General features: G+C 46.3%; 1 protein-coding gene across 1 annotated transcript; it reads left to right on the top strand.

Annotated features, from left to right (window-relative positions):
• The first annotated feature begins 429 nt into the window (after positions 1-429).
• LOC114591015 (uncharacterized) lies at positions 430-26,501 on the top strand. Its single transcript, XM_028717680.2, has 7 exons — positions 430-879; positions 1,670-1,815; positions 3,385-3,481; positions 3,583-4,771; positions 17,942-18,341; positions 23,764-23,890; positions 24,510-26,501. The coding sequence occupies exons 2-7, from the start codon at positions 1,708-1,710 to the stop codon at positions 25,784-25,786; spliced, it is 3,198 nt and encodes a 1,065-aa protein (XP_028573513.2). The 5' UTR covers positions 430-879; positions 1,670-1,707; the 3' UTR covers positions 25,787-26,501.
• Positions 26,502-27,903: the final 1,402 nt, after the last annotated feature.

Here is a 27,903-nt window from a genome sequence, read left to right as displayed (position 1 = left end):
AGGGCAAAATGCTGAACTAGGTGAGCCACTGACCTGATCCCGCAGGCTCTTATGTTCTTATTTCTGACTTTGAAATAAATAACTTGAGACAACTCTGGATGGAACTGTTTATTGAACATCTATCCTGATTTGCTTCGTCAATGTCTTCCTGTTAATGATTCAGTCATCCCATAATTTTCAGTGCCTTTCCCCTTCATTTCCCTAACTCCCCAAAGTCTCTTAAATGTAACGACGTGGATTTCTTGTGCTAAACTGGTAGCATCTTGGTAAAAACCTCTACTTTTTGCAAGGCGATTGTATGTCCTCTCTTCAAAGGAATGATGTTCCCCCTGACCTTGTGATATTTACAATCTTCTGAATTGGCCCAAGTATTTACTGTCTGAATGAATACATCTCTCTCTGTTGCAGTGCAATACACAAAACTTTTTTTTTAAAGAAAGGCGTTGGGGGGAGAGAGAAAGAGAGAAGCTACACCGGTCTAACTCCTGCCTGCAGCCAAAAGTACCACAGCAGCATCCGTTCAAGAGATCGGGGTGTGTGGCTGCAAAGAACCCCTCCCCTTTCCTCCCCAATGGAGGCCTGAAGCCGTTTGTCCCTTCTTTCCCCGAGAATGAGATCCCAAGGGTTAAATCAACAGAGCTGCATTTGCACAGAGAGGCCTGGACAGCTGAGAAGGAAGCTGCCCATGGCCTTTTCCTGTAGCTGATATTAAACTGGGTGGTTTGTGGTGCTTCCTACCCCCTCGTGGATTTTTTAAAATATATATATACATATATTTAAATATTGCTAGCCTCTGGGCAATTTGGACTGCAGAGATTTCTTGAAAAGGAGGTTGCATCACCAAGGCGGCGGCTGGCTGGTGCAGGGAAAGAGAAAGAGGTGCGTTGATGGAGGTAGAGGAGGAAAGGGGCGGTTGGGGGAAAGGAGAAGATCTCCCTGCAAAGGAGGTATTTGGAATGACACAGGAGAAGGCAGTGCGAAAGGGGAAACTGCCAACAACACCCTGCATCTCCTGCCTGCCTGCCACCCACCAGAATGCAAACCGAGGAGGCAGAAGGGGACTAGATCCCCAGCTCTGAAACAAAAGGGTTTTTCTACCCAACTGTATTATTCTCACCGAAATTAACAGGCTAGCTCTTAGTAGAAGTAACTCTGGGATGCCATCCCTAGTTGGTATTTGGCTTCATAATAAATTCAACAATGAATTCTGCATCCAGAGAGAGAGAGAGATCTTTATGGATTTAGCATCCTTGCATATAGTGTGACCTATTTATTTTGCAGGGCTTAATATCTTACAGTGACGGAGGGTGGAGAGCTTGGGGCCCTCCCCCAGATCAGTCCCAGCAAGCAAAGCCAGGGATGATGGGAGTTGTAGTCTGGCAACATCTGGAGGGCCATAGCTACCCAAGCCCTGATCTATACATATGTATTTATTTGTTTAAATGTTTGTAGACAGTCCACCCATATAAAATATCAAGGTGGCACACAGCAGGTACTATAAAATCTAAGATCCCATGAAAATACTACTAAATGATTGTAAATATGTCTTTGCCATTGCATTTATATATCACTTGCATTTCATTTGCGCTTTTGTATGATGCTGCCCCTGTCAGTTATTGACAAAGGGCTATGTGGAATTAAAAGAAACAATTTCACCTGCTTGTTTCAGAACGCTTTTGAGTGACGCCGCAGCGATTTTTCTGCAAAATGGAGAACTGGGTTCAGGATCGAGGGTCAGAGATCTGTGCTCAGGTTGTGGCCCTGGCAGAGGATTTCCTACTGAGGCAGCAGGAGAAAGAGAGATGGGGCATGCAGGTGAGAGGGAAGGAATTCACTCTCCATGGATGCTTGTCTCACACCTACATTGCAGTTTCTGAAGTTTTGAGGGGGGGAAATTCTATCAGGGTCCCACCAAGAATTGGTGGGGATTTTTTTTGGTGGGGAGGGGGGCAAGTGTATTCTGTAATATGTCATTGGACTTACCCACACTATATATTTATAGCACATTTATACTACTCTTATTGTCAGGGTTTCCCCTAAAGACTCCTGGGAATTGTAGTTTGTTAAGGCAGGGGTAACCCAGTTGGATGGGCGATATATAAGTAATAAATTACTGTATTGTTATAAGGGTGTTGAGAATTGTTAGGAGAAACCCCTCTGATCCCCCTCACAGAACTACAATTTCCAGAGTTCCTTTGGAGAGAGGATTGATTGTAAAAGCTCTTGAAATCTGTAGTGTGGGTGTGCCCATTGATGTAAAAATGGTGTATTAGTGATGGATTCATACTGGACCATCCATCGTTCTGCTTTATAAACTGTTCTGTGATCCTTCCACAATGTTACTGCATTATTGCTGTGTGGAGCGGGGCTCTTGCACTGTAAAAAGTGGGACCCAGAAACCCACACTGGAACATATGTGGTATAAAAACTTACAGGAGTTCAGCAGGAAGCTACAGGACTGATTGGAAACGAAGAAGCATGCCTGTCCCAAACTTTCACTGTACTGTATTGAAACTGGGATTGTGTGTGACTGCCCTAAGACCATAATGAGTGCAAGTCAAGGACTTCTCTATATAACAGTCCATTGCTTAGACAGGATTGCTCAGGACTTTCAGGGGTTAAAGGCACGTCAGATTTGGCTGCCTCAAAACAATTAACTAAATCAGCATCTTCTTTCTGTTCTTGGGCAAAACTTATGTTTTTGGTTTTTTATAAAAGGAACCAGCAGGGCTTCATTTCTCCCCTCAGAGATCTGTTTCCTTTGGCAACAGTAGCATTCCCCTCAGCATCGGGTGACTGTTTACCCCCCTTTGAGCGAGTAACTACAAAAGAACTCTGTACATGCTCTAAGTCTAAGAGATCCCATCCGATCAGCACAGCAGTAGGAATCTCTGCAGAAATAGCAACCTGCCACTTACTTGACCAATCTTGGAACTTAACATGGATTTCTGCAACTGGTAATACCTCAGGGTGTTTCAAAATTCCTTTTAATCGCATAACTTTTCCTGGAATTATTTTGGTGGGACAGATTATCTCTGGGTGGACAATAGTGACTTGCGAACCTGTATCTTTTAACCCTAGAAATCTCCTCCCTTCAATCCAAATGTTTCCCCCAGCATTTTTCAAAAGAAGATTGTCTTGTTTAATAGCATAGCAATGTGCCACTTTAGCCTCCACCACTTCAGCAGGCTTCAGCCTATTCTGACTAGCTTGGCTCTCCTCAGCTGCTTTGATACAATAGGTTTTTTTCGGAGGGCTAATATCATTTGGGGTCACAATTATTCATGTAAAAAGTTGCCTTTAAAAAAAAACACATGAGACACCTTTATGTTTCTAAACCTTTCTGCTCCTTTCTGACTCATGTTTATTAATGTTTAACTGCAGGCATTGGTCACAGACCTTTCTGATACTGAGCTGCCTCCCTCAGACACTGAGCAGGAGCAGAGCTTAAAGCAGGAAGATGAGGACACGGTTTCACTCGGTAAGGATTTATTTAATTCCATGCCTGAAAGTTTCATTAGCTGCAACACCACAAAGCTCAAGGGTTGGATTCATCACTTCAAGGTTTTCTGCTTCTCTCAGCAGGTGATGGAAAGGTGAGTGAGACAGAGGAGGACGACAACCTTGTGCAGGAAGATTCTGAGGCAGACGGCGCATCTCTTGGAGGAGACAACTGGGACATCCTTGAGACGGGAGAAACATCTGGAAGCCGCCAGGGCTCAGATGGCCACAAGAAACAGAAGGACATCCCTATTCCGCCTTATGACCAGGGCCCCTGGGATCTGAAAAAGCCCAGGATCCGGGCAAGGATCTACAACTATGGGGGGTTGAAGATGTGCATGGACTGTGGGAAAACCTTCAAGCAGAGCTCGAGCTTGTACAGGCACCGGAGACTTCACACTGGAGAGAAACCGTACGGCTGCCCAGAGTGTGGCAAAAGTTTCAGCCGGAAGTCCCACCTCATTGCACACGAGAGAACCCACACAGGGGAGAAGCCCTACGACTGCGCAGAGTGCGGCAAGAGCTTCAGCCGGAAGTCCCACCTAATCACGCATGAGAGGATCCACACAGGGGAGAAGCCATACAAATGTGGGGAGTGCGGGAAATGCTTCAGCCAGAGCTCAGCCCTCGTGGCCCATGAGAGGTCCCACACCGGTGAGAAACCCTTCACCTGCCCGGACTGCGGGAAGAACTTTCACCGGAGGTCGGGCCTTTCGGCACACGAGAGGACCCACACGGGAGAGAAGCCGTACAAATGCACAGAGTGTGGGAAGAATTTCAGCCAGAGCTCGGGCCTTTTGGCCCATGAGAGGACCCATACTGGAGAGAAGCCGTACCGGTGCACTGAGTGCGGGAAAAGCTTTTGTGAACGCACAGCTCTCGTTAGACATTTGAGAACCCACACAGGGGAGAAACCATACACGTGTGCAGAGTGTGGGAAGAGCTTCAGCCAGAGCTCGGGTCTCCTGGCACATGAGCGCACCCACACAGGGGAGAAACCGTACAAATGCTCTGACTGTGGGAAGAGCTTTGGGCATCGCTCTGACCTTCTACGACATCAGAGAATCCTCAAAAGAGGAAAGCCATATAAGTGCTCTGAGTGCGGGAAATGTTTTGGCCGGGGCTCCGATCTCCTCCAGCACCAGCAAATCCACACAGGGGAGAAGCCATATAAATGCTCCCACTGTGGGAAGTGTTTCAGCTGGCGGTCAAATCTTATTAAGCATGAGAGAATCCACACAAAGGTGAAAACTTACAAATGGGCAGCCTGAGTGCTACGTCTTCTGTCTTAGGGCATGAAAGAATCCACACAGACTGGTTGTGGTACTAAAGGCTCCAGCTGTGGAAATCGCAGAAAGTGTTCCTGGCTGAATGTCAATAAATGTGATTTTTGGTGCGGGGGCGGGGGGAGGATCTAAAGGAAAGTGGGGAAGAAGAGACACCCTCATTGGAGGAGGAGCTTCAGTCCTGGGTTGTGTGTTATTAGAAGTCAGAGAATCTATGCTGGAGAAAGGAATGCATCCTTTGCCCTGGCTAAACTGGAATTTCCCATCCGTATCTCCCAATGGTGTAATTTCCAAAGAGTCTGGTACAGTTGCTGAAAACAGTAGTAGAATTGTAAAACTGGTAGTAATTGTCGACCCAAGCTCTTAAAATTCTGTTCCAAGTCCTAGTTTAGAAATGTTCTTGATACAACATATTTTAATAAGAATGGTGGGAAAATTCCACTACTGTACGGTATACCCATATATATATATATATATATATATATATGCAGGTTTTGGTGTCCTCGGGTATCTTCCCGTGTAAAAGTTGGGGTGTCTAGGCGACGTTTCGACGAGGTCTCACTCGTCATCTTCAGGCTGGTGCTTTCGGCTTCTTGTTACTGGAACAGAGCAGGATCTCAGTGTTTGAGTTCCTATAAATACTGTTGAGGAGGTGTGGCCTCCAATGTTCTGGGCAGAGAGGAAGTTCCCAGGCTAGTGTGCCTTTTCTTCTTTTGTTCCTTAATTGCTTGAGGGATATCTTGAGTGATTTCTTGAGTGATATCCTGAGTACCACTTAGGTGGGTCATTAGGTGTGGATTAGTTGCTAAAGCCTTTGTGTCTTGACCTCTTGAACTTTGTGAAGAGTTTTTCTGAGAAGATGGGTGTACTACATTTAGTTGTGCTCTGGCTTGGCTTCGTGTATAGGGGCGAGCTGTGGTTTTGTGGCCTGTGCCAGCCAGATCTGTGTAGGGATTGCAGGGGGGTGCAGCATCCGGAGGTGCCACCATGGTTTGGCTACTGGATGGTGTCTGTAATTTATCTGTGGAGAGGGTCTGGGTTTGGGTCTGGTGTGGTTGATTGGTGATGGCGTTCTGTGTGCCTCTGGATCTGGTGTCAGTTTTTGTGGGGAGGGCTAATTTCCAGATGTCTGGCAAGCGGGATGTGTCGTCACGCTTGTTCATGTTGTGAGGGTGTTTCTCTATCTCGATGGCTTCCATGATTATTCTCTTGTGGTGATGTTCCATGTTAGAGAGCAATTTGGAATCTGCAAAATTAATTTCGTGTCCTGTTTCTTTCATGTGTTGGAAGAGAGAGGAAGTTTTTTCTTCTTTTTTGACGGCATTCTTGTGTTCTGCGATACGTGCATTTATTCGTCTGTTTGTTTGTCCAATGTACGTGGCTGGGCAGACTTTGCAGGGTATTTCATAGACCCCTTGGTTTTCCAACTGGATTTTATCCTTGGGGTTTCTGAGGATATTGGCTATTTTTTGGTTGGCGCAAAAGGCTGTTTTGATATTGTGTTTATGGAGGATTTTGCTAATTTTATCTGTAGTGCCCTTGATATAAGGAAGGAGGGCCATGCCATTGTTTTCTTCTGTGTCTTGGTTTTTGGGGGGTGTTTCTTTTTGGATTAGCTTCGTAACCCTGTTTTGCTGGTATCCATTGGCAATTAACACATTTGAGAGATTCTGTAACTCAGTTGTCAAGTGGTCTTTGTCAGCCAGGCGTTTGGTTCTGGAGATGAGAGTCTTGGCTACGGAGTTTATTTGTGCAGGGTGGTGGTGTGATTGTGCATGTAAGTAGCGGTTGGTGTGTGTTTTTTTCCGGTAGATAGTGTGTCCTAGGGAGCCATCAGGTTTTTTGTAGATTAGGACGTCAAGAAAGGGAAGTTGGTTGTTGGCTTCTATTTCCATAGTGAATTGTATTTTGGGGTGTAGGCTGTTGAGATGTGTGAGGAAGCTGTCCAGTTTTTCCTTCCCGTGTGGCCAAATTACAAAGGTGTCGTCAACATATCTGAGCCAAAGTTTGGGTTTGTGTTCTGACTTGTCTAAAGCATTGGTTTCAAAGTGTTCCATGTACAGGTTTGCGATGACCGGTGAGAGGGGTGATCCCATAGACAAGTCAGAACACAAACCCAAACTTTGGCTCAGATATGTTGACGACACCTTTGTAATTTGGCCACACGGGAAGGAAAAACTGGACAGCTTCCTCACACATCTCAACAGCCTACACCCCAAAATACAATTCACTATGTAATTTAATTGCCAATGGATACCAGCAAAACAGGGTTACGAAGCTAATCCAAAAAGAAACACCCCCCAAAAACCAAGACACAGAAGAAAACAATGGCATGGCCCTCCTTCCTTATATCAAGGGCACTACAGATAAAATTAGCAAAATCCTCCATAAACACAATATCAAAACAGCCTTTTGCGCCAACCAAAAAATAGCCAATATCCTCAGAAACCCCAAGGATAAAATCCAGTTGGAAAACCAAGGGGTCTATGAAATACCCTGCAAAGTCTGCCCAGCCACGTACATTGGACAAACAAACAGACGAATAAATGCACGTATCGCAGAACACAAGAATGCCGTCAAAAAAGAAGAAAAAACTTCCTCTCTCTTCCAACACATGAAAGAAACAGGACACGAAATTAATTTTGCAGATTCCAAATTGCTCTCTAACATGGAACATCACCACAAGAGAATAATCATGGAAGCCATCGAGATAGAGAAACACCCTCACAACATGAACAAGCGTGACGACACATCCCGCTTGCCAGACATCTGGAAATTAGCCCTCCCCACAAAAACTGACACCAGATCCAGAGGCACACAGAACGCCATCACCAATCAACCACACCAGACCCAAACCCAGACCCTCTCCACAGATAAATTACAGACACCATCCAGTAGCCAAACCATGGTGGCACCTCCGGATGCTGCACCCCCCTGCAATCCCTACACAGATCTGGCTGGCACAGGCCACAAAACCACAGCTCGCCCCTATACACGAAGCCAAGCCAGAGCACAACTAAATGTAGTACACCCATCTTCTCAGAAAAACTCTTCACAAAGTTCAAGAGGTCAAGACACAAAGGCTTTAGCAACTAATCCACACCTAATGACCCACCTAAGTGGTACTCAGGATATCACTCAAGAAATCACTCAAGATATCCCTCAAGCAATTAAGGAACAAAAGAAGAAAAGGCACACTAGCCTGGGAACTTCCTCTCTGCCCAGAACATTGGAGGCCACACCTCCTCAACAGTATTTATAGGAACTCAAACACTGAGATCCTGCTCTGTTCCAGTAACAAGAAGCCGAAAGCACCAGCCTGAAGATGACGAGTGAGACCTCGTCGAAACGTCGCCTAGACACCCCAACTTTTACACGGGAAGATACCCGAGGACACCAAAACCTGCATTCCTGTACCCGTGAAAATCTACGAAAGCATATATATATATATATATATATATATATATATATATATATACACACACACACACACATACATATACACACACCTCCTTTTCTTGTTGACAGCAATCCTTTTCGGTCCCAAATTGCTTAGGATATTGTTTCCTGAGGTAGAATTCAGAGTGCTCCAAAACATCCAAACAGTAGCTTGATGTGAAGAAGTGTATTGGTTGGCGGGGGAAATGGGTGAGAGATTTGGGAATCAGGACCATTCTGGATGTGGAAATGGATGGAGTGTTTAAGATCAGTTGTGATAACACTGTGGAAAACCCAAGCACTCTTCTACTGAAGGGGGGAAATCTTCGTAACGCTAACCCTTCTTGTTACCAGGGGTTGGACAACCCCAGCAGAGTGGCTCTTCAAGACTTTATGCCTAGCCCTTGGAACATTCACCCTCTCCAGCCGCACTTGTTACAGACCCTGCTCTGCATTTTCCTTGAGTGTTTTCGCGTGTCCTTGAACTCTGACCATGACTCTTGCTTGCCTAGACGGAGGATACAGAGAGGGAAGGTGCACATGGAAGACATTGCTCATTTACGTTGCAAAGATAACACAGCTGTTTACCCAGATGCATCCAGTGTGTCACTCTTTGGGGGGAGGGATCCAACTGCCTACAGTAAATTTAGGTTTGCACAATGAAAGTGGATTTAAGCACTCTGGTGCCCGAGAACAGGAAACCCATGTCTTTAAATTTTAAGAAAGAGACTTTGGTGAGTTAGGAAAGTGAAGAGGAAAGGGGCTGAAAATTGTGGGATTGAATCATTAACAGGAAGACATTAATGAGGCAAATCAGGACAAATGCTCATTGTCATCTAGCCCCTGTTATTAAATCCAGAGTAAAAAATAAGAACATATGAAATGCCTGCAGGATCAGGCCAGTGGGCCATCTAGTTCAGCATCTTGCCCTCACAGTGGCTGACAAGATGCCTGTGGGAAACCAGCAAGCAGGATTTGAGAAGAGCACTCTCCTGTGGTTTCCCCCAACTGGTGTTCAGTGTTTTTCCAACTGTGGAGACAGAGCACAGCCATAATAACAGCCCTAGGGATCCCCCTCCTCCATGAATTTGTCTAATCTTCTTTTAAAACCATTTAAGACTGGCCATCACTGCCTCCTGTGGGAGGGAGTTCCATAGGTTAACTACACGCCGTGTGAATAGGTACTTTCTCTTATCTGTCCTGAATCTTCCAATCTTGAGGTTCAAGTTCTAGTGTTACAAGGCAGAAGCTTTTCTCTATTCACCTTCTCCATGTCATGCATCATTTTTAAACTTCTATCATGTTGCCTCTTTCTCACCTGCTCTCTAAACTAAAAAGTCCCAACCTTTCTTCATGGGAAGCGGGGCTCACTCCATTCCCTCAATCATTTTGGTGGCCCTTTTCTGAAGCTTTTTCCAACTCTACAATATCCTTTTTGGGGTGAGCCAACAAGAACTGTACACAGGATTCCAAATGCTGTCCAATCATCAATTTGCATAACGGCATTATGATACCTGGAGTTCATTTCCAATCCCTTTTCTAGTGAACTCTTAGCATGGAATTTGCCTTTCTCACGGGCACCACATACAGGATCAACAACTTCATCAAGCTTTTTACTAGACCCGAAGGTCTCATTTCTGGTCTGTCACCACCAGTTCAGACACCATGAATGTGTATGTGAAATTCCCGAGAACACCACTCTTCTCTGAGATGCTCGTTCTCCCTGACAGTGGGGAGCTATAATCATGAGAGTGGGACACAGCTATAACATCCCAGAAGGCCTTGTATACCAACCTCTCAGCCTCTCTTAGCTTTTCTGGCTAAGAGTTGTTGCCTCAAGGCAACAAACATGTTCCTGGAGAGTCAGGAACTCGTTGCACCTCAGACACAGCCATGACTTCTGTTTAAGAAGCAAGATAGTCATACATGTGACAGGCACTGCAAAATATTTTAGATGTTTTTTTGGGCCCAGAGGCGCATTTGGAAATCACAAGGAACTGCTACGGCAGCACAAAATACATATGTCCTAAAAGAAAACTGGAGATGCTCAGGCACCACCACCCTTCAAACACTCCAAAACCTGGATACAAAAAAATGTCACACGCAGAGAGGAAGGGAGGGCCCTCAACAAAACGAAGGATAAAATGCCAAAAGGGCAATATTTCTCAATAATAATGATAGTAATTTAAAAATTGAGACAGGCAGGGAGCATTGGCAGCAGTGATACAGTGGTATCTGAGAGTGCTGTGGCACTCACAGGTGCCACACTGATCCAATATGTATTTATTTTGATTTGTGATCCACCTTTCACCATAAGGTCCCAGCACAGAACACAACAAAGTAAAATGCAGTATTTTGTCTTTCTATTCTGACTGGTAGTGGCTCTCCAAAGTTTCCGATGGGGCTCTCCACCCTACTTGGGCAGATGCTGGCAAATGAACCTGGTACCTTGGTGTTCTAACCACAGAGCTACATCCTCTGTTACCTCTCCCCTCATGGGCCCATTTGTGTTAGGTATCCTTACAACTGGATACAAGTGGGATCCATGGGAGATAGACAGGGCTCCTGGCTGCTTGGATGAGTGAGATAGAGATAGAGAGATATCACACACACACTCTAGATAGATAGATAGATAGATAGATAGATAGAGATAACGTTTAATTGCTTTTTAAACATTGTGGTCTTTTTAGCTGCTTCTATTTAAAGGTAAAGGTACCCCTGCCCGTACGGGCCAGTCTTGCCAGACTCTAGGGTTGTGCGCCCATCTCACTCAAGAGGCCGGGGGCCAGCGTTGTCCGGAGACACTTCCGGGTCACGTGGCCAGCGTGACAACGCTGCTCTGGCGAGCTAGAGCCGCACACAGAAACACCGTTTACCTTCCCGCCAGTAAGCGGTCCCTATTTATCTACTTGCACCCGGGGGTGCTTTCGAACTGCTAGGTTGGCAGGCGCTGGGACCGAGCAACGGGAGCTCACCCTGTCGTGGGGATTCGAACCGCCGACCTTTCGATCGGCAAGCCCTAGGCGCTGAGGCTTTTACCCACAGCGCCACCCGCGTCCCTAATCTCTCTATATAAAAAACGTTTAATTGCTTTTTAAACATTGTGGTCTTTTTAGCTGCTTATATTTAGCTGTTTCTATTTTATCCATAAACTGCCTTGAGTTCCTGTTAGTGAAAAATAAATAAATATAATAAGGAGGAGGAGGAGGAGGAGGAAGAAGAAGATTTTTTCTAAAAGAGTTTTGCAGAGGGAAGAGGGCAGGAAGATCTATGCATCTTTTCATCTAGAAGTCAGCGTTCTTACATGCCCTTCACCGTAAGGTCCTAGGGCAGGTTACAGCGACAGAAAAGGCAATTATAAAAACAGATACTGTACAACGACAAATTACATATAAAAACAGGGAAGTACAGAAATCCAGGCTTGCAGCACTCCCAGCCTGCCACACCCCCATTTCCTCCAGCACCTATAAAAATTTGGATGAATATAAATAAAAATAATAAGGATGACCCCTATCAGCATAAGAAATTAACAATATGGGCCAACCCAAAATTAAAAATTGGAAATAAAGTAATAATTTGGCAAAATTGGATGAAAAAAGGTATTTTGACATTGAATCAATTAATTGATGAAAATTACAAATTTGTGGAATATAAGACTTTGCAAGTAAAGTATGGAATAACCAGTGAAACACAATGGCAATACATCCAATTGAAACATATGTTGGAAAGGCAGTTTGGCCCTGACGCTATAGCAGCATCGGAAACACCCATGTCGCTACAATATTTAATCTCTGCAACCAAAACAAAAAACTACACTTGTACTATATAAAACCCTACTCAACAGGAAGAAATATGATTTAGAACATGATAGACAAAAATGGAGTGAAGAGTTAGGGGTACAGATAACAAATGATATATGGGAGTCAAGTATAAAATCAACAGAAATAGCCTCTATGGATCTAAGACTATGAGTTATTCAACAAAAAATAATATTCAGAGCCCACTGGACTCCAGCAAAACTATACCAGAAGAAAACAACAAGTGCAGACAACTGCTGGAGATGTGGGAGTAAAAATGCGAACTTTAATCATCATATGTACTATGATGATTAACTGCCCGATGATAAGATCACTTTGGTGCGAGGTGAGGATATTTATAGCAAGAGTAATAAAAAGAAATTGTTATTTAGGGGAATTGAATTTAATTCTAAATTATATTCCGGAAACGTGGGAGATTTCAAGGGGTCAAAAAAAAAAAAAAAAGGATTTACCGTGCTATATTAGAAGCAAAAAAAACTTGTTTTGATGAATTGGAAGAGCTGCAAAAAGATTCCATTGAGCACATAGATTGATAATATGGACAGATTAGCTACCTACGAACAAATTGCATGTCGACACAAAATAAGAATGGATAAATATGAAGAAATCTGGAACAAATATTTATGCGATAGGGCGGATAGTGGCGGGACAGAGAGGGAGGAGAGAGAGGTGGGGAAATATTGTTAAAAAAGGTGTAGTCATAGGTATATCAGTGTATTCAAATCTGAATTGTCAGATTGTGTTATTATTGTTATTATGGTTTTTGTTGTATGTGGTTTAAAAGGGGGGGAAAACTGAGCACAAAAAGTACACTCCCCTCCCAACAGTGTGCAGAAATGGATTCAAAGGCACTCTGCCTCATACTGTGGTGGTGCAACACAGCCCTCTTGGCCCTTTAGCTGTTTATAGCCTCCTCCCTCCATTAATTTGTCTAATCCTCCTTTAAAGCTATCCAAGTTGATAGCCTTCATTACATCTTCCAGGACCAAATTCCGTCCTTTAATGTGCTGTGTAAAGGAGTAATGCACTCTGTACCCCCCCATCAGAGCAACCTCTGTAGGTGATGAACATCATAGAATTGTAGATTAGGAAGATGTCCCAAAGGCCATCTGGTCCAGTCCCACATAACGCAGGAAGTAAACAATCCCCAGTGGGTGGCCACCCATAGTGGCCTTAAAGGTAAAGGGACCCCTGACCATTAGGTCCAGTCGTGGACAACTCTGGGGTTGCGACGCTCATCTCGCTTTATTGGCCGAGGGAGCAGTCGTGGCCAGCATGGCTAAGCGGCTTCTGGCAAACCAGAGCAGCGCACAGAAACACCGTTTACAGTGGTACCTCGCAAGATGAATGCCTCGCAAGACGGAAAACTCGCAAGGTGAAAGGGTTTTTTGTTTTTTGAGCTGCTTCGCAAGACAATTTTCCCTATGGGCTTGCTTCGCAAGACGGAAACGTCTTGCAAGTTTGTTTCCTTTTTCTTAACACCGTTAATACAGTCGCGACTTGACTTCGAGGAGCAACTCATAGCACGCGGTGTGGTGGCCTTTTTGAGGTTTTTGAAGACTTTGGTGATTTTTGAAGCTTTTCCAAAACTTTTCCGAAACCGTGCTTCGCAAGACGAAAAAAATCGCAAGACGACAAAACTCGTGGAATGAATTAATTTCGTCTTGCGAGACACCACTGTACCTTCCCGCTGGAGCGGTACCTATTTATCTACTTGCACTTTGACTGCTTTCGAACTGCTATGTTGGCTGGAGCAGGGACCGAGCACCAGTCCTAGGCTCTGTGGTTTAACCCACAAGCGCCACCCGCGTCCTCATAGTGGCTTTTCTTCCAAGTAAAGAAGACTAGGCTTGCATTGTCTCATCGCTAACCACAGAGGAGAGTCCTTACACACTGTTGCCTGAGGACCGCGTAGTTAAAGTGCATTGTGTGTGTGTGGGGGGGGGTCTGTTGTAAACGCTGGTAGAGTTAATCACACAGAGCTGCTGGAGCCTAGAAAGGCCCATGGAGGGGAGAGCCGGTAGAAGGTGGGACTTATGGCAAGTAGAGCGGAGACTGTCGGGTTTTCCTTCCTTGGGGCGATGGGTCGAGTGTGCGCGGAGTTTCAATTCCTAGAAGGGCCGGCAATGCAAAGGCTGCAAACAGCAGGTGAGTTGAAACGGGGGAGAATGAGAGATCGGGGTTCAGGGGCAGGAGAAATTGAGCAAGCTTGGGGGAAAAGAGAGACTCCCCATCCAGGGTTTTCATTGCAGCTGTTCCCAGGAGAGCGTCCTCCGTGTCGCTCATTCCGCCTAGGTCTCTGCAGAAAAAGGGAGAGGGGAGAAGAGGACGCAGTTCAGAGATTTGGGGTCGGGAAGAGGTCAGGATGGATGCAGCCTTGTTCCGGACGGGCGAAGGGAAGGACCTTTTCAGACTGGCATTCAGTACCACGGCGAGATGTGGCCATGGGTCACAAATCGAAAACGGGTTGGAAAAGGGGAGGTCACGGAGTACAAGGCTACTAGTAGTGGTGTGGCTATCTATGCACCAGAAGAGCTGGAAGGGGAACCCCGTGGTTCATCTAGTCCGACCCCTCCCCCCTGCAGTGCAGGAATCCTGCCCACAGCCATCCCTAGGTGGGCTCGAACTGCCAACCTTCTGGATTCACTGCGCTTCTTGAGGGCCAAATTGGCCACTGTAGGAAAAATGGGATTCTGGGCTAGACGATCCTGCGGGGTTCTTCTTGTGTCTTGACTCTCATAGGCAGCAAAGGGAAGAATCTCACCAGGGACCAGGGGCGCAGGTGCTCTATTGAGGTGTTCCCAAAGTAAAGGAAGGATTGAACTCTGATTAATAAGAATACACACAGAGGCTTGAACCAGCAAGACTCTGGGAAGGGTGCGTATAATAATAATCCCTGTCCACCCTCCGGCCCAGGTCGTTTTATTCACAAAAGAACTTTTTGCACCGTGTTCGTAAGAACCAATCAGATTTCCTCTGAGCATTTCAACAAACCCCACAGTGCATTTGGCAACCCTTGAGGTGATAAACAAGCAACATACATGATAAGAAGGATGGCCGAGAGGACAGTGATCATTATCACCTTCATGTGAAAATCTGTTTCCTGGCCCTAAGATTAACATATCAGAAAGGCTACATCAAAGAAACTTCCCCACTATCTTTATGGCCCAGGATGCATGCCTGGCGAAGCAACTGGGCTGTGTATGTGACTTGTCAAGCAAGAGAAATGGGCAGTAGAGGAAATGACCAGAGATGCAGAGGGTTGTGGGATTTGATCAGAAATTATTGTCAATGAATCGAACCCAGTCAACACCATGCTTTCATAGCGGACACAATGGCTTGATGTATATTTTATAATTCCTCATAGTAATCCCATCTGATCCCCACACACTGGATATTTGCACTCCTACACTCTATGGTTGCCATTGTCGCAATTATACTTTACACAGTTGTGAGGAAGTTTTCCCCAGGATGTTTGACCCTTTTTAATAGTTCTCTTTTCCCTCCTAGAAATACAACAACAAAAATAATTATGAAAGGCATAGTTTAAAAATAGCATATGACTTTTACCTGGTGTACTCGCTCTTGTCAGATTGAATGTACAAGGCAGGCAGGTGATACCTATGTTACTGAAACATATGAATTTGTATTCGAGACTAATAATTATCTGAGGCAGACAACAAACAGCATAACAGAGTGTACTTGCTGATCTAACAGTTAAGTCTCCCTCAACAGTTATTAACTGAACTAACAGAAAAATCTGCATCAGACGTATGACATCACAAGATTCTACAGCATTAACCCTTTGCAGAGTATTTTGAATGCACCATTCCCACAGGCATTGGGGGTCCCTGCTAAAGGTGCAGCCTCGTTGGGGATAACGTGTGTGGCGGGAAGGGGGGTAGTGGTATCTCATAAGTTATTATTAACCAAGTCCAACTTCCACTCCAATGGTTTTCCTAAACCCTTACTGCTGTCACCATTTAATAGCACTTCTACCTTTTACCTCCTTAACTTACCAATAACCCTGGTAACCATGGGATGTAGGCATGGGAAGAACCCAACCAAATAGAGTTACTATGTTTAACAAAGATAATTAGGTTTATTATGTGGCTACTTTGATTTGGTACTGTCTCTTTAAATGACCATGCTGTTTGCTGCTGTCACATGAAATGCCAACAGCTTGCCGTATTTTTCGCCCCATAAGGAGCACCGGCCCATAGGACGCACCTAGTTTTTTGGGGGGGAAATAAAGGGGGGGAAAATTATTTTTCCCCCCCCCAGGCGCGGGGCTGGGGCAGGAAGCTGTCCCCCGAGCTTGTGGGGGTTGGCAGCGGGGAGAAGCAGGCTTCTCCCGCCACCAGCCTTCAAACCAGGTCAGGGGACTGCGGAAAGGCGCGCCGCACCTCTCCCACCATCCCCCGAATTTGCGGGGCTGGTGACAGGGAGGAGCAGGCTTCTCCCCGCCGCCAGCCTCCAAACCAGGTCGGGGGACAGCGGGATGGCGGCGTTCCACCTCCCCGCTGTCCCCCGAGCTTGTGGGGCTGGCGGTGGGGCTCTCCTGAAGCCTGCATTCGCCCCATAGGATGCACACACATTTCCCCTTCATTTTTGGAGGGGAAAAAGTGCGTCCTATAGGGCAAAAAATACGGTGTTTTACACGAGAGCAAGACAGCTTTGAGGAAGCAGTTATCCTCCTAAAATTATTTTGCCAGATTATCCTTATACTTACTCCTTGCCAGTTAAACCTCACTAACAGTGTAAGTGAGGGCTTTTGTGGAAGCCCCTGTTTCAACTCTCTACTCTCCTATTGAGGCAAGAGTCTGTTTTTGCTATCCTGTCTGGGAATCTCCCTTGGCTCCCATACCAGATGTTAGATCCTAGCATCCTAAACTGCTTCAGGTATTCCCCCCGCCCAGCAAGTCTTCAGCTGCTCTGCCTTCCTCTCAGTCTTCCTTCCTTCCTTCTCTTCCTCATCTGTCTTCTGGCCATTCTCTGCCAGCACCAACTAACTAACTAACTAACTCTGACCAGCTTCCAGCCACATATATATACTCTTTTCTGGCCCCTTTGCTCTAACCCCAGCCAATCACGTTATCTAACTGAGAATTCTAAAGCTGCAGCCACCAATCAGAGTATGTATGCATTCTATCCTTCATTTGCATCCTGAGAATTCAAACTCAGCTGTCAGTTAAGGAATGCCAGTGTCAGTTACAATTAAACCAACATTCAACCAGAAAGAAGACTTCCCCCGTCAAACACATTGCAATGTACATTATAATACAGCTGACAGAATACATGACACATTACCCATTAAAACAAAGTTCAAACGCACAGGATTTCTTCACAACCTGTGAGAACGCATTCTCAGTGGCAACTCCACATTTGTGGAATTGTCCCTAGTGAGGCACACTTGTCTCTCTCACTATTAACTTTGAGGAGGCATTTGATGACTGAAATATACTGTTCCTGGCCACCTTGAAATAATTAACTAGAAGGACATGCTTTTAAACGTTTCTAGGTGTTTTTAATTATTGTTAAATGATTTCAATCTGTTATTTTATTTTATTTTTAATTATAATGTTTTCCCATTTTGCTTTTTGCTGCCCTGGGCACTTTTGGGAGGAACGAGGAGATGGAAGCTGCCTTAGACCAAGTCAGATCATTGGTCTATCTTGCTCATTATTGTCTACACTGAGTGGCAGCTACTCCCCGGGGTTTCAGACAGGTGATATTCCTAGCAGCGATCTTTTGCATGCAAGGCCTCTTCTCCATCACTTGAGTTATGGCCCCAGTTGTATCCTGATGCATTGATTAATACATGGGACTGTTTGGTTTTCTTGTGCTTTGCCCTTTCCACAGCTGGAGGTAGAGTGAGAAATAAAAATGGAGGGCCAGGACCGTGCAGGGCCGGAACTCAAAAGAGCTTGAAGGCAAAGAGTCTCATTTCCTGACAGCTGGGACCAGAGGGGAATTTGTGACTCAGCCGCTTCTGCGGCATATTAAGCAGGATCTGCAAGGGGAGCGTTTACGGAACTGGGATGTTCGATGGGAAGCGTATTTGAAGAAAATGGAGTCTCCACTGGTCCCCCATTCAAGGGAGAATAGGAAGCCATTCCCGGGCTCCCTTGTTGCAGTAGCTGATGACACCCATGGGACTGAAGGAAAGGAAGCAAGCCTTCGTCAAGCCCAAGAAGCCTCAGGAAACCTCTATTCTCTTGTGAAAGTGAAGGAAGAGATTGTGGACAAGGGCACCATCATCCAATTCTGCTACCAGGAGGCTGAGGAACCTCACCAGGTACGCAGTGTTGGGCATGATCAGGGCTGTCTCCTGGTTTGAGAGGGCTCTTGGTCAAATGTTCCCTGGTGGGCTCCCTCATAAGACCCCTCTTGAATCAGGCCAAAGTCCTGAATTTTATTACAGGCCTCTGGCTTTTGTGCTCACAGTGGCCCTGCAGATACTTCTGGGAATCACACAAGCAGGTTATGAGCACAGCAGCTCTCTTCCCACACTGGTGGGCCTCATATTTCTTACCAGACAGATTCTGGTGCTAGCTGTGATACCGCTATTGGCAGAGGCCGTGTGTATTCTGAATCGCTAGAATTCACGGGGGGGGGGGGGGGAGATAGGACTCTTCTTATGTTCTTAGATGTGCCTTAAGTGGCTGCTTCTACAAGAGATAAAGTGTGGCTAATTTCCCTGGTAGGGAGGCTCTGCAGTTTTGGTGCCAGGAGTCACAGGAACCAACCCCTACGGCAGGTTGCCAGGAATGGATAAAACAAGGGAAAGTCCTTACCATCTGCTTTTATTCAATATTTACAAAGAGAGGCTTGGGAATGCAGCCTGTTGGTGTTGTCCTGAGTGACTTTCCTTCCCCTTTTCCTCCCTCTTCCTCATTCCTCATCTCTTTTACAGGTGGCGCTAAGGGCCGTTTCTTCTGAGCCCTTTGCTCTCCTACTTTTAAGGCTTGCTGGGTTCTGGGAGATGGTGGGTCTGGAATGCTTTCTAGTGATAATGTGTCAGCCAGCTCTGCCTCCTCTGCCTCTCCCATTATTCCCCAACTTTCCCCCTTATCTTCCTCTGAGCTGTGACCTCCCTCAAACCCCTGTTGTAATTCTGAACTGTCTTCTTCTCTGGAAGGGTCAGGCTGGGGAGGTGGTCTCCATCATTCCTCCTCTGCCCAGTCCCTGACAAAAGGACCTGTCTAATAGCACCTCTAATGCATAGTGGGGCTTGTGACTGTTACCATAAAGCACCAATGCTGCAGCCAGCAAAGGCTCCAGCAGCTCAGTCTGCTGATTGTGGCTGGAAAGCCAGACAGGATGTTTGTGACTGTTGCCATGGGAACAAAGGGGCAGTCCATTCTGTACTGAGCACCGGATGTTAGCTCAGTGTGTGTGTCATATGACCTGTACTGGAAGTACTTGGGTGGAGTTTCTTCTTGCTGTTGTTGAGTGCAGACATGTTTCTCTGTACTGAGATGAGTGACAGAAAATAAAGGATGTAAATAGTTTTCTGTCTGCTTCTTTCCCCTCCCTGGGGGACACCAAGGGGAGAGAGGAAGAACGGTGTGTTCCTCTCACACATCTGAGAAGAATCGCCGGGACCTCGCCTGCTTATCAGCAGAGTGGAGACGTGGGGAGATCGACAGGAATATCTGCCGGTGCCTACGCTGTGGCACATTCCTCTGACCCTGGCAGAATTCCAACATTGGCAGCATTCGGATGGTTTCGATCCATCGAACATCTGCATGTGAGGTTGGTGAAGTGTCCTCCTCTGCTTCCGAAGGAGTAGATAAGCGTCTGAAAACAGCCAGAAGCTGCACAGGTCGCTGGATCCAGAGGAACGTCTTTTCAAAGGCAACAAAGCTCAAGGTATGCTGCATTTCAGGCTTAAAGTGTGAACGCAGATTGATTTATTCTCTGCTTCACGGAGAGCTGCGTTCAGAGAACAAAACAGCTCTGATAGAAGAGGCTGCAGCTTGGAGACTCAGCCTGCATTCCACACATTCCTGTGGTTAAGATAAGCCTTACCGCATGCGCAGTAGCTACAAGAGGCATGGAAATTTACTAGCTACGCAGTTCTCAAAGAGAGCTGGGAAAGCGAAACAAAAGCTGAGAATGTTTTGGCTACAAGTTTACGTGCTCTTGGAGGGACTTTCCGTAGCAGCCAGAGTTTAGCTGCCAGGTGTCAAAGAGCGTAAACAACTTGCGGTTTGCCTGCCTGAGGAAGAAAAAATCAACTGTTGGATTTTACAGTTTGTTTGAGAGTGTGAGCTGGATGCTTGGACTCAAAATGGATGCTAAGAAGGGGGGAGCCTTGCCTTCTCCACCCCTCCTGACCAATGACAATTATGCATCTTGGTCTATAAAGATGAAGGCCCTGCTGCAGAATCAGAGACTGTTTGGCGTGATTGAGAACCCCATTCCAGCAGCACCAACGCGTGCTTGGGAGTCACAGAATGTTAAAGCCAAGACTGCTATAATTCTGTGCGTCTCAGATGATCAATTGGTGCATATTCAGCATTTAGAAAATGCGAAAGAGGTTTGGGATACGCTGCGTACAACGCATCAGAGAGATGCCGGTTCTTCAGCGTTGCTGTATTTTGAGAAGTTGACCAATCTGAGATTAGCACCTGACGGAGATGTCCAAGCGCACCTGACAGAAATGAAGTTTCTGCGTCAACAGATGGTGGAACGTAATTTCCGTCTACAGGAGGAAGTGTTTTGCTTCATGGTGATAAACAGCCTGAATCGGACTTACAAATCCGTTGCCAGTCAGCTTGGTTCGCTACCGGCGGCTCAGTTAACCGCGGAGAGAGTGTGTGCGGTGGTCCTGAACGAACACGACAGACTTGCTGCACTGGAAGTGAAGGACAGGGGGAGGCAAGAACAGAGTTCAAATCTTCCCACTGCTAATGCTACTGGAGAGCATGCTGTAGCATTGAGTGCTGTCCGATGCCACAATTGTGGACAGACTGGGCATCTACAGCGGAACTGTAGGAAGCCGCGACAGTCAAAAGGAGCGAAGAACAGCTCTACGAAGCCTGAGGCGTCAAGCAAAAGCCGTACCAAGTGCGAGGTGAAACCTGCAAAGGCTATGATGGCGAAAGGAACCACGCCAGATGTTGGGAACGCTTTCATAATCGACACGGGCGCCACGAAGCATCTCTGCCCTCACAGACAACTGTTTTCGACGTTGAAGAAGCAAAGCTTCACTGTGAAACAAGCCAACGGTCAAGAGCTGGAAGCGACCGGGATTGGGACTGTGTATCTTGAGAGTCTGAACTTGACTATAAGCGATGTTTACCTGGTTCCAGAACTGAGATTTAATCTGCTGAGTGTGTCGCAGATTGCCAAGAAAGGACTGAAACTGTCCTATGATGCTAAAAGATGCGAGATCTACAAAGATGGAGAACTGTTTCTTACTGCCAAAGAGAAAGATGGACTGTATTTGTTGACTTTTGATCAAAGTGATTACATGAAATGTAATACTTTTGATTCTAACGAAATTTCTCTTGCAGGTCTGACCAACAAGGACACCCGGAAGGTGGCTAAGAAGGTCGACAGAGCGTTTCAGCGAGTGTATGCTGATGTGATTGGTCCTCTAGCACCATCTAGAGGCAATGCAAAATATTACCTTTTGTGTGTTGATTGTTACACTAATTATTCTTGGGTTTATATGATGGAGAAACCGCAGGAAACTTTAGAAAAGTTTCAGGAGTTTTGTGACAAGATTAAAAGTATGCATGATGCTAACATTGATTGTCTTTTCACAGATGACAAGCCAATTTTTCTGTTACAGAAGTTTCAGAAGTTGCTGGATGGAAAAGGGATAAGACACAAACTTGCTAGTTCCGAAGAAGCATGGAAGAAATGTGTCTGTGTGAAAGTGAACAAAGAATTGCAAAAGGGAATGAATGCGCAATTGCTTAGTTCACATTTGCCACATGAATATTGGGCCGAGTCGTTAATGTCCTATCTTCATGTGTGGCTAAGAAAGGTCTCAACAGAGTTGGGATGTTCTCCTTTTGAGAAGCTGTTCAAAAGAAAACCTTCTGTTGCCTATTTCAAGGTTTTCGGGTCTCATGTGAGAACAGAAGCTCCAGGTGGGATAAAGAATGCCAGAGGCATTTTTGTGGGTTATGAAAAAGGTCTCTACAGAGTAATTTTGTCTGAATCCGGTCAGGTGATTCTCACAAAATTTCTAGAGAGTGCTCCTGAACAGGAGAGAGTGATTGTTCAAGCGTTTCCCACAGAGGATAATGATGATGATGATGAGTTTGATCTTACTGAGTTCAGTGGTACTGATGATGACAGCGATAGCTCAGACAGCTCAGTTGTCACAGTCATTGAGAGGAAGTCTCAAATAATGACTAGACCCTCAGAAGAGAAGGGTGAACCACTGATTAAGCTTAGTACTGGTTCTCCAGAGAGTTCAGAGGCCGAACCAGAAAGCAGAGAAGAGAAGCAACTCTTACGTAGGTCTGAGAGAGCAACGAAGGGTGTACCACCCAAGAGGTATTCAAAGGAGTTTGCTAACCTAGCATATGTTGCTGTTGTAAACGACCAAGGACAGATTGAAGATGTGTCTGAGTCAGAGACAAAGGCACAACAGAGGGTTGTACACCAAGGTAATGCCAAGTCACACAACCAGAGAGGTACACTGGTGAAACCAGTGGTGGGGAGTTCCAAGGGTGGAACTGAAACAACAGGGAAATGTTATAAGTATAACAACTGTTTGTTTTCTTCTCTGGATGACGCTTTGCTCGCAGCAAGCATTGATGCTTTAGGGGGAGGTTGTTACCATAAAGCACCAATGCTGCAGCCAGCAAAGGCTCCAGCAGCTCAGTCTGCTGATTGTGGCTGGAAAGCCAGACAGGATGTTTGTGACTGTTGCCATGGGAACAAAGGGGCAGTCCATTCTGTACTGAGCACCGGATGTTAGCTCAGTGTGTGTGTCATATGACCTGTACTGGAAGTACTTGGGTGGAGTTTCTTCTTGCTGTTGTTGAGTGCAGACATGTTTCTCTGTACTGAGATGAGTGACAGAAAATAAAGGATGTAAATAGTTTTCTGTCTGCTTCTTTCCCCTCCCTGGGGGACACCAAGGGGAGAGAGGAAGAACGGTGTGTTCCTCTCACACATCTGAGAAGAATCGCCGGGACCTCGCCTGCTTATCAGCAGAGTGGAGACGTGGGGAGATCGACAGGAATATCTGCCGGTGCCTACGCTGTGGCACATTCCTCTGACCCTGGCAGAATTCCAACAGTGACACCCCTTCCCTCCCTGCAGTCCCCCGCATGCCACCCCCAAAATCAGTTCCAGAGGGTTGGTGTGCCCTTTGGAACAGTATGGGAGGGAGCTGCTGTGTGGGGTGGTGGGATGAGGAGAATCAGCAAACGATTGCCTTCCTTGTTCTGTTGACAGATGCCTCTGCAGGATCAAATCGCCTCCTTCTGTTGGCATGAGAGACAGCACTAGACTTAGCGTATTGGGAGTTCCATGACTGGCAACCTTTGAATTTCACGTGATCTGTGTTTTTTATCAGCTTGCAGAGACTCCTTCCTTGGAGGTTTTTAAGCAGACGTTGGCTGGCCATCTATCATTGATGCTTTAGCGGAGATTCCTGCATTGGACTACAGGAGGAGGTCCCTTCCAACTCTATAATTCTGTGATTCTATCTGATGGTGATAGCATTCTCCTCTTACTGTTTTCAGGGACCCAAGCCTTTAAACGATGTGGTTGTTAGTCTCCCCAAGTCAAAGCAGGTACCATTACACATAGCGAAGGTGGAACCCACCATGGAAGTCGAGCAGGAAGCTGACAGGAAGGCCAACTTGCTAGGTAAGTGTTACTGTCTGAACAGTTGAGCCCAGAGGAAGGGAACCTGCTGTGGCCTTCCAAATGCTGTTGGGTCTCCAGCTCCCTTCTGCCGCAGCCACTGTAGCCAGTGACCAGGGATGAAGGGAGTTGGAGTCCAGCAAGTTCTGGAAGGCAGCTGGTTCCGCATCCCTGTTTTGGGTGTTTCAGGCCTGGTTCTGACACAGATTCTTCAGGACAAAGTAGCAGCAACCAGTGCTATTCCCCCAGTAAAGGTGTAATATGTGCATGTCCAATTTCTCCTCTCAATAACCTGGCCACAGCTTCTGGACCAGCCACAAGGGAAACCCCCATTGTAGTCGTCCAGTTGCGAGGTTCAATATAACAACAACAACAACAATTATTATTATTATTATTTTTACCCCACCCATCTGGCTGGGTTTTCCTAGCCACTCTGGGCAGCTTCCAACAAAATATTAAAAATTCAATAAAACATCAGACATTAAAAACTTCCCTAAACAGGCTGCCTTCGGATGTCTTCTAAAAGTTAGATAGTTATTTATTTCCTTGACATCTGAAGGGCGGGTGCCACAACTGGGTAACTAAAGCACACAAATGAAATAAAGACTCTTTTCATTTCTAGCGTGGAAGAATGAGGAGACAGAAGAATCCGAACTCTCAAGCCTTGGAAGAAGATGGTTGAGCACAACCCAAGAGAGAGACTTCCAGATTGCTGAGCCAGAAGAGACCCCTGGATGTCAGTTGGACCCAGAAGAACACTGTGGGAAGCATCCAGAGAAGGCAACCGAAGAGGTCTCTTTCTGTGAGAGGGGTGATAGAGGACTGTCTCAAAGTATCTTCCAAAATGGAAGCCACAGCAGGCATAGGAGGAAAATGAGAGCCACTGAGGGCAGCAGAAATCTCCGCCAAAACACTGACTCCCTTGAAAGTATGGAAGTAGAAAGGGAGGGCAAGCCTTATGCATGTATTTACTGCGGGAGAAGTTTCAACGAGAGTTCATCTTTAATTATACACCAGAGAGTCCACGCGGGAGAGAGGCCCTACAAATGTTCAGATTGCGGGGAAAGCTTTGCAGAGAGAGGAGACTTTAGGAAGCACACTGTGGCTCACATGGATGACAAGCCATACGAATGCTCGCACTGTGGGAAAAGTTTCCACAGCAACTCTCACCTCCGAGCACATACGAGAATCCACACTGGGGAGAAACCCTTTGACTGCACTCACTGCGGAAAGACTTTTGGCACCAGCTCACATCTGAAGAGGCATGTTCAGGTGCACACCGGGGAGAGCCCTTTCACGTGCACCGAGTGCGGGAAAAGCTTCACTCAGAAGCCGTCTCTTATTAAACACAAGAGAACCCACACGGGAGAGAAGCCTTACGAATGCCCTGAGTGCGGCAAGAGCTACCGGGATAGCTCTTGCCTGCTGAGGCACATCAGGGCCCACACAGGTGAGAAACCCTATCAGTGCTCAAGGTGCGAGAACCGGTTCATCCAGAGGTCGGATCTCATCCGGCATGAGGGGACGCACACCGGAGAGAAACCATACGAGTGCTCAGTGTGCAGTAAAGCCTTCGGTCAGAAAGGGTCACTTGTGAAACACGAGGGCATGCACACGGGGAAGAATCTCTACGAATGCTTGGACTGTGGGAAGAGTTTCAGCCGGAAACAATCTCTGGTTAGGCACAAGAGGACTCACGTGGGAGAAAGACCGTACAAATGCACTGTTTGCGGCAAAGGTTTCAGCACTGGTGCTTACCTGGCAATACATGAAAGAGTACATACTGGGGAGAAACCATACAAGTGCTCGGAGTGCGGGAAAAGCTTCTGTCGGAAACCATCCCTCGTTACGCACAAGAGAAGCCATACGGAAGAGAAACTGAACGGCTGCTCGGTGTAAGGCCTCATCTGCACCAAGCCTTTAAAGCAATTGAACGGTTTCGCCACAAAAAATCCTTGGAACTGTAGTTTGTGAAGGGTGCTGAAAGCTCTTAGGAGGCCCCTAATTCTCCTCGCAGGCCTCAGATTCCCAGAGTGGCTTTAAAAACAGGTACCTTTTCCCAGGGAACTCTGGGAATTGTAGCTCTGTGAGGGGAATAGGAATCTCTAACAACTCTCAGTCAGCACCCTTAATAATTTCCAGGATTCTTTGGGGGAAACCGTGGCTGCCAAAGTGGAATAAGAGTGCTTTAAATGTCTGTGGCCTAAAGTTGAGATTGGAAACCATGGCCCTCCAGATGGTGCTGGACTCCCATTTCTTTTGGCTATGCTGGCTGGAGCCAAGGGGAAATAGGAGGCCGTGTGCCTCTGAGTGGCAGTTGCCAGGATTTGCAGGTGGGAAAAGTGCTGTTATGCTTGGGTCCTGCTCGCGGGATTCCCAGGGGAATCTGGTTGGCCCCCTGAAAACAGTGCTGGACTACATGGGCCTTTGGTCTCATCCAGCAGGACTGTTATGTTCTCATTGAGTTGGGGGGCTCCCTATTTCAGCTTCTAAGGGGTGGGAGAAGTTCTAAGGGGTGGGAGAAGTTTCAGTTTCATTCCAGAGCCTATGGAACACAAAAATAACCACCTGGGAAGAGGGCTGAGTTAATAAATGTGTCCCGAGGGAGAGACAATTCTGTTGTCTGAGCAGTTTCTGTAGCTGTCAGAAAATTCACATTTATTTTACCAAGTGGGCCAAAGCAGGAATAATATTGGGTCCTGAAAACTGAAGGGATTTAAAATAGGAAAGGAACCCCCTGAATTCAAGAATATCCCCATCTGGGCAGATCACATTGGAAATATGCCAGACAGGAGGCATCACGGTTCAAATACACATACTAGTCATGGAAAAGCAGTTGAAGAGGGCGTGTAGCAGGACCAGTGAGGGGTGTGGCCTGGGAGAAGGGGTGTGGCCTCGGTGGCATTGCAAGGGTCATACAGGGAGACCTGGCTGGAGGCCCAAAGTTTGTCCCTGGCTCTGGGGATCCACATCCCTGACCACTGATCCTGCTAGCTAGGGATGATAGGAGTTGTAGCCCCAAAACAGCTGGAGACTCTAGTTGGGGAAACCCTGATTTAGATTCTCTGCTATCAGTGTACCCTCAAAATTTCACTGGGCTCCTCTCAATCTCAATCTCTGTGTGTGTCTCCATCTTGATAGTACTATTGTCCTCCAATCTCCCTTTGCTTCTCTCTAATCTTCCCCTATTTAGTACCCTCCAGAAGTTCTCAGACTACAACTCCCAGCAGCCCTGATTACTGGCCATGCTGGCTGGGGATGATGGGAGTTGGAGCCTAAACGTGTGCTGCCACCAGAAATGTTTCCAAATCCACTACAGTGGTACCTCGGGTTAAGAACTTAATTCGTTCTGGAGGTCCGTTCTTAACCTGAAACTGTTCTTAACCTGAAGCACCACTTTAGCTAATGGGGCCTCCTGCTGCCGCCGCGCCGCTGGAGCACGATTTCTGTTCTCATCTTGAAGCAAAGTTCTTAACCTGAGGTACTATTTCTGGGTTAGCGGAGTCTGTAACCTGAAGCGTATGTAACCTGAAGCATATGTAACCCAAGGTACCACTGTATCTCTTTCTTAGCAACTTCGCTCTCTCCTGATTTCTCAAGGCTTGAAATGTCATAGCACATCACTCCGGCACTAATCATTCTCCTGTTTACACTTCAGCTCATATTTGGGGCCTGCAGATGCATGGAATGTGCTAGAACACGAAATGCCTCGCCAGGACAGCTGCCAGCTCTCGATTAATAATCAACAGAATATATTGCTAAAGTTTACCTATTTCCATCTACCCAGACCACCTTTCAGGCCTAGGTCCCAGGAGGCAACTGAACAAACCAAATGTTAAAAATAATAATACTTACCATAAGTTACCACTTTGCCATAACTGCCTTGCAAGAGACGTTGACCATAATAATAATAATAATAAATTTTATTTATATCCCGCCCTCCCCAGCCCAAGCCGGGCTCAGGGCAGCTAACAACAATAAAACAGTACAAAAGTACAGCATAAACAGCACTCTAA

Source organism: Podarcis muralis, chromosome 2 (genome assembly GCF_964188315.1).
Source record: "Podarcis muralis chromosome 2, rPodMur119.hap1.1, whole genome shotgun sequence".
NCBI classification, from domain to species: domain Eukaryota; kingdom Metazoa; phylum Chordata; class Lepidosauria; order Squamata; family Lacertidae; genus Podarcis; species Podarcis muralis.
The sequence above is the reverse complement of the archived record's forward strand: the minus strand, read 5'-3'. Positions and strand labels throughout refer to the sequence as shown.

Excerpts from the sequence above, each read along its gene's own strand:
- LOC114591015 (XM_028717680.2), top strand. The coding sequence starts at position 1,708 with ATGGAGAACTGGGTTCAGGATCGAGGGTCAGAGATCTGTGCTCAGGTT. Across the intron at positions 3,482-3,582 it reads TGAGGACACGGTTTCACTCG|CAGGTGATGGAAAGGTGAGT; the intron begins GTAAGGATTTAT and ends TGCTTCTCTCAG. Across the intron at positions 18,342-23,763 it reads AGGCTGAGGAACCTCACCAG|GGACCCAAGCCTTTAAACGA; the intron begins GTACGCAGTGTT and ends TACTGTTTTCAG.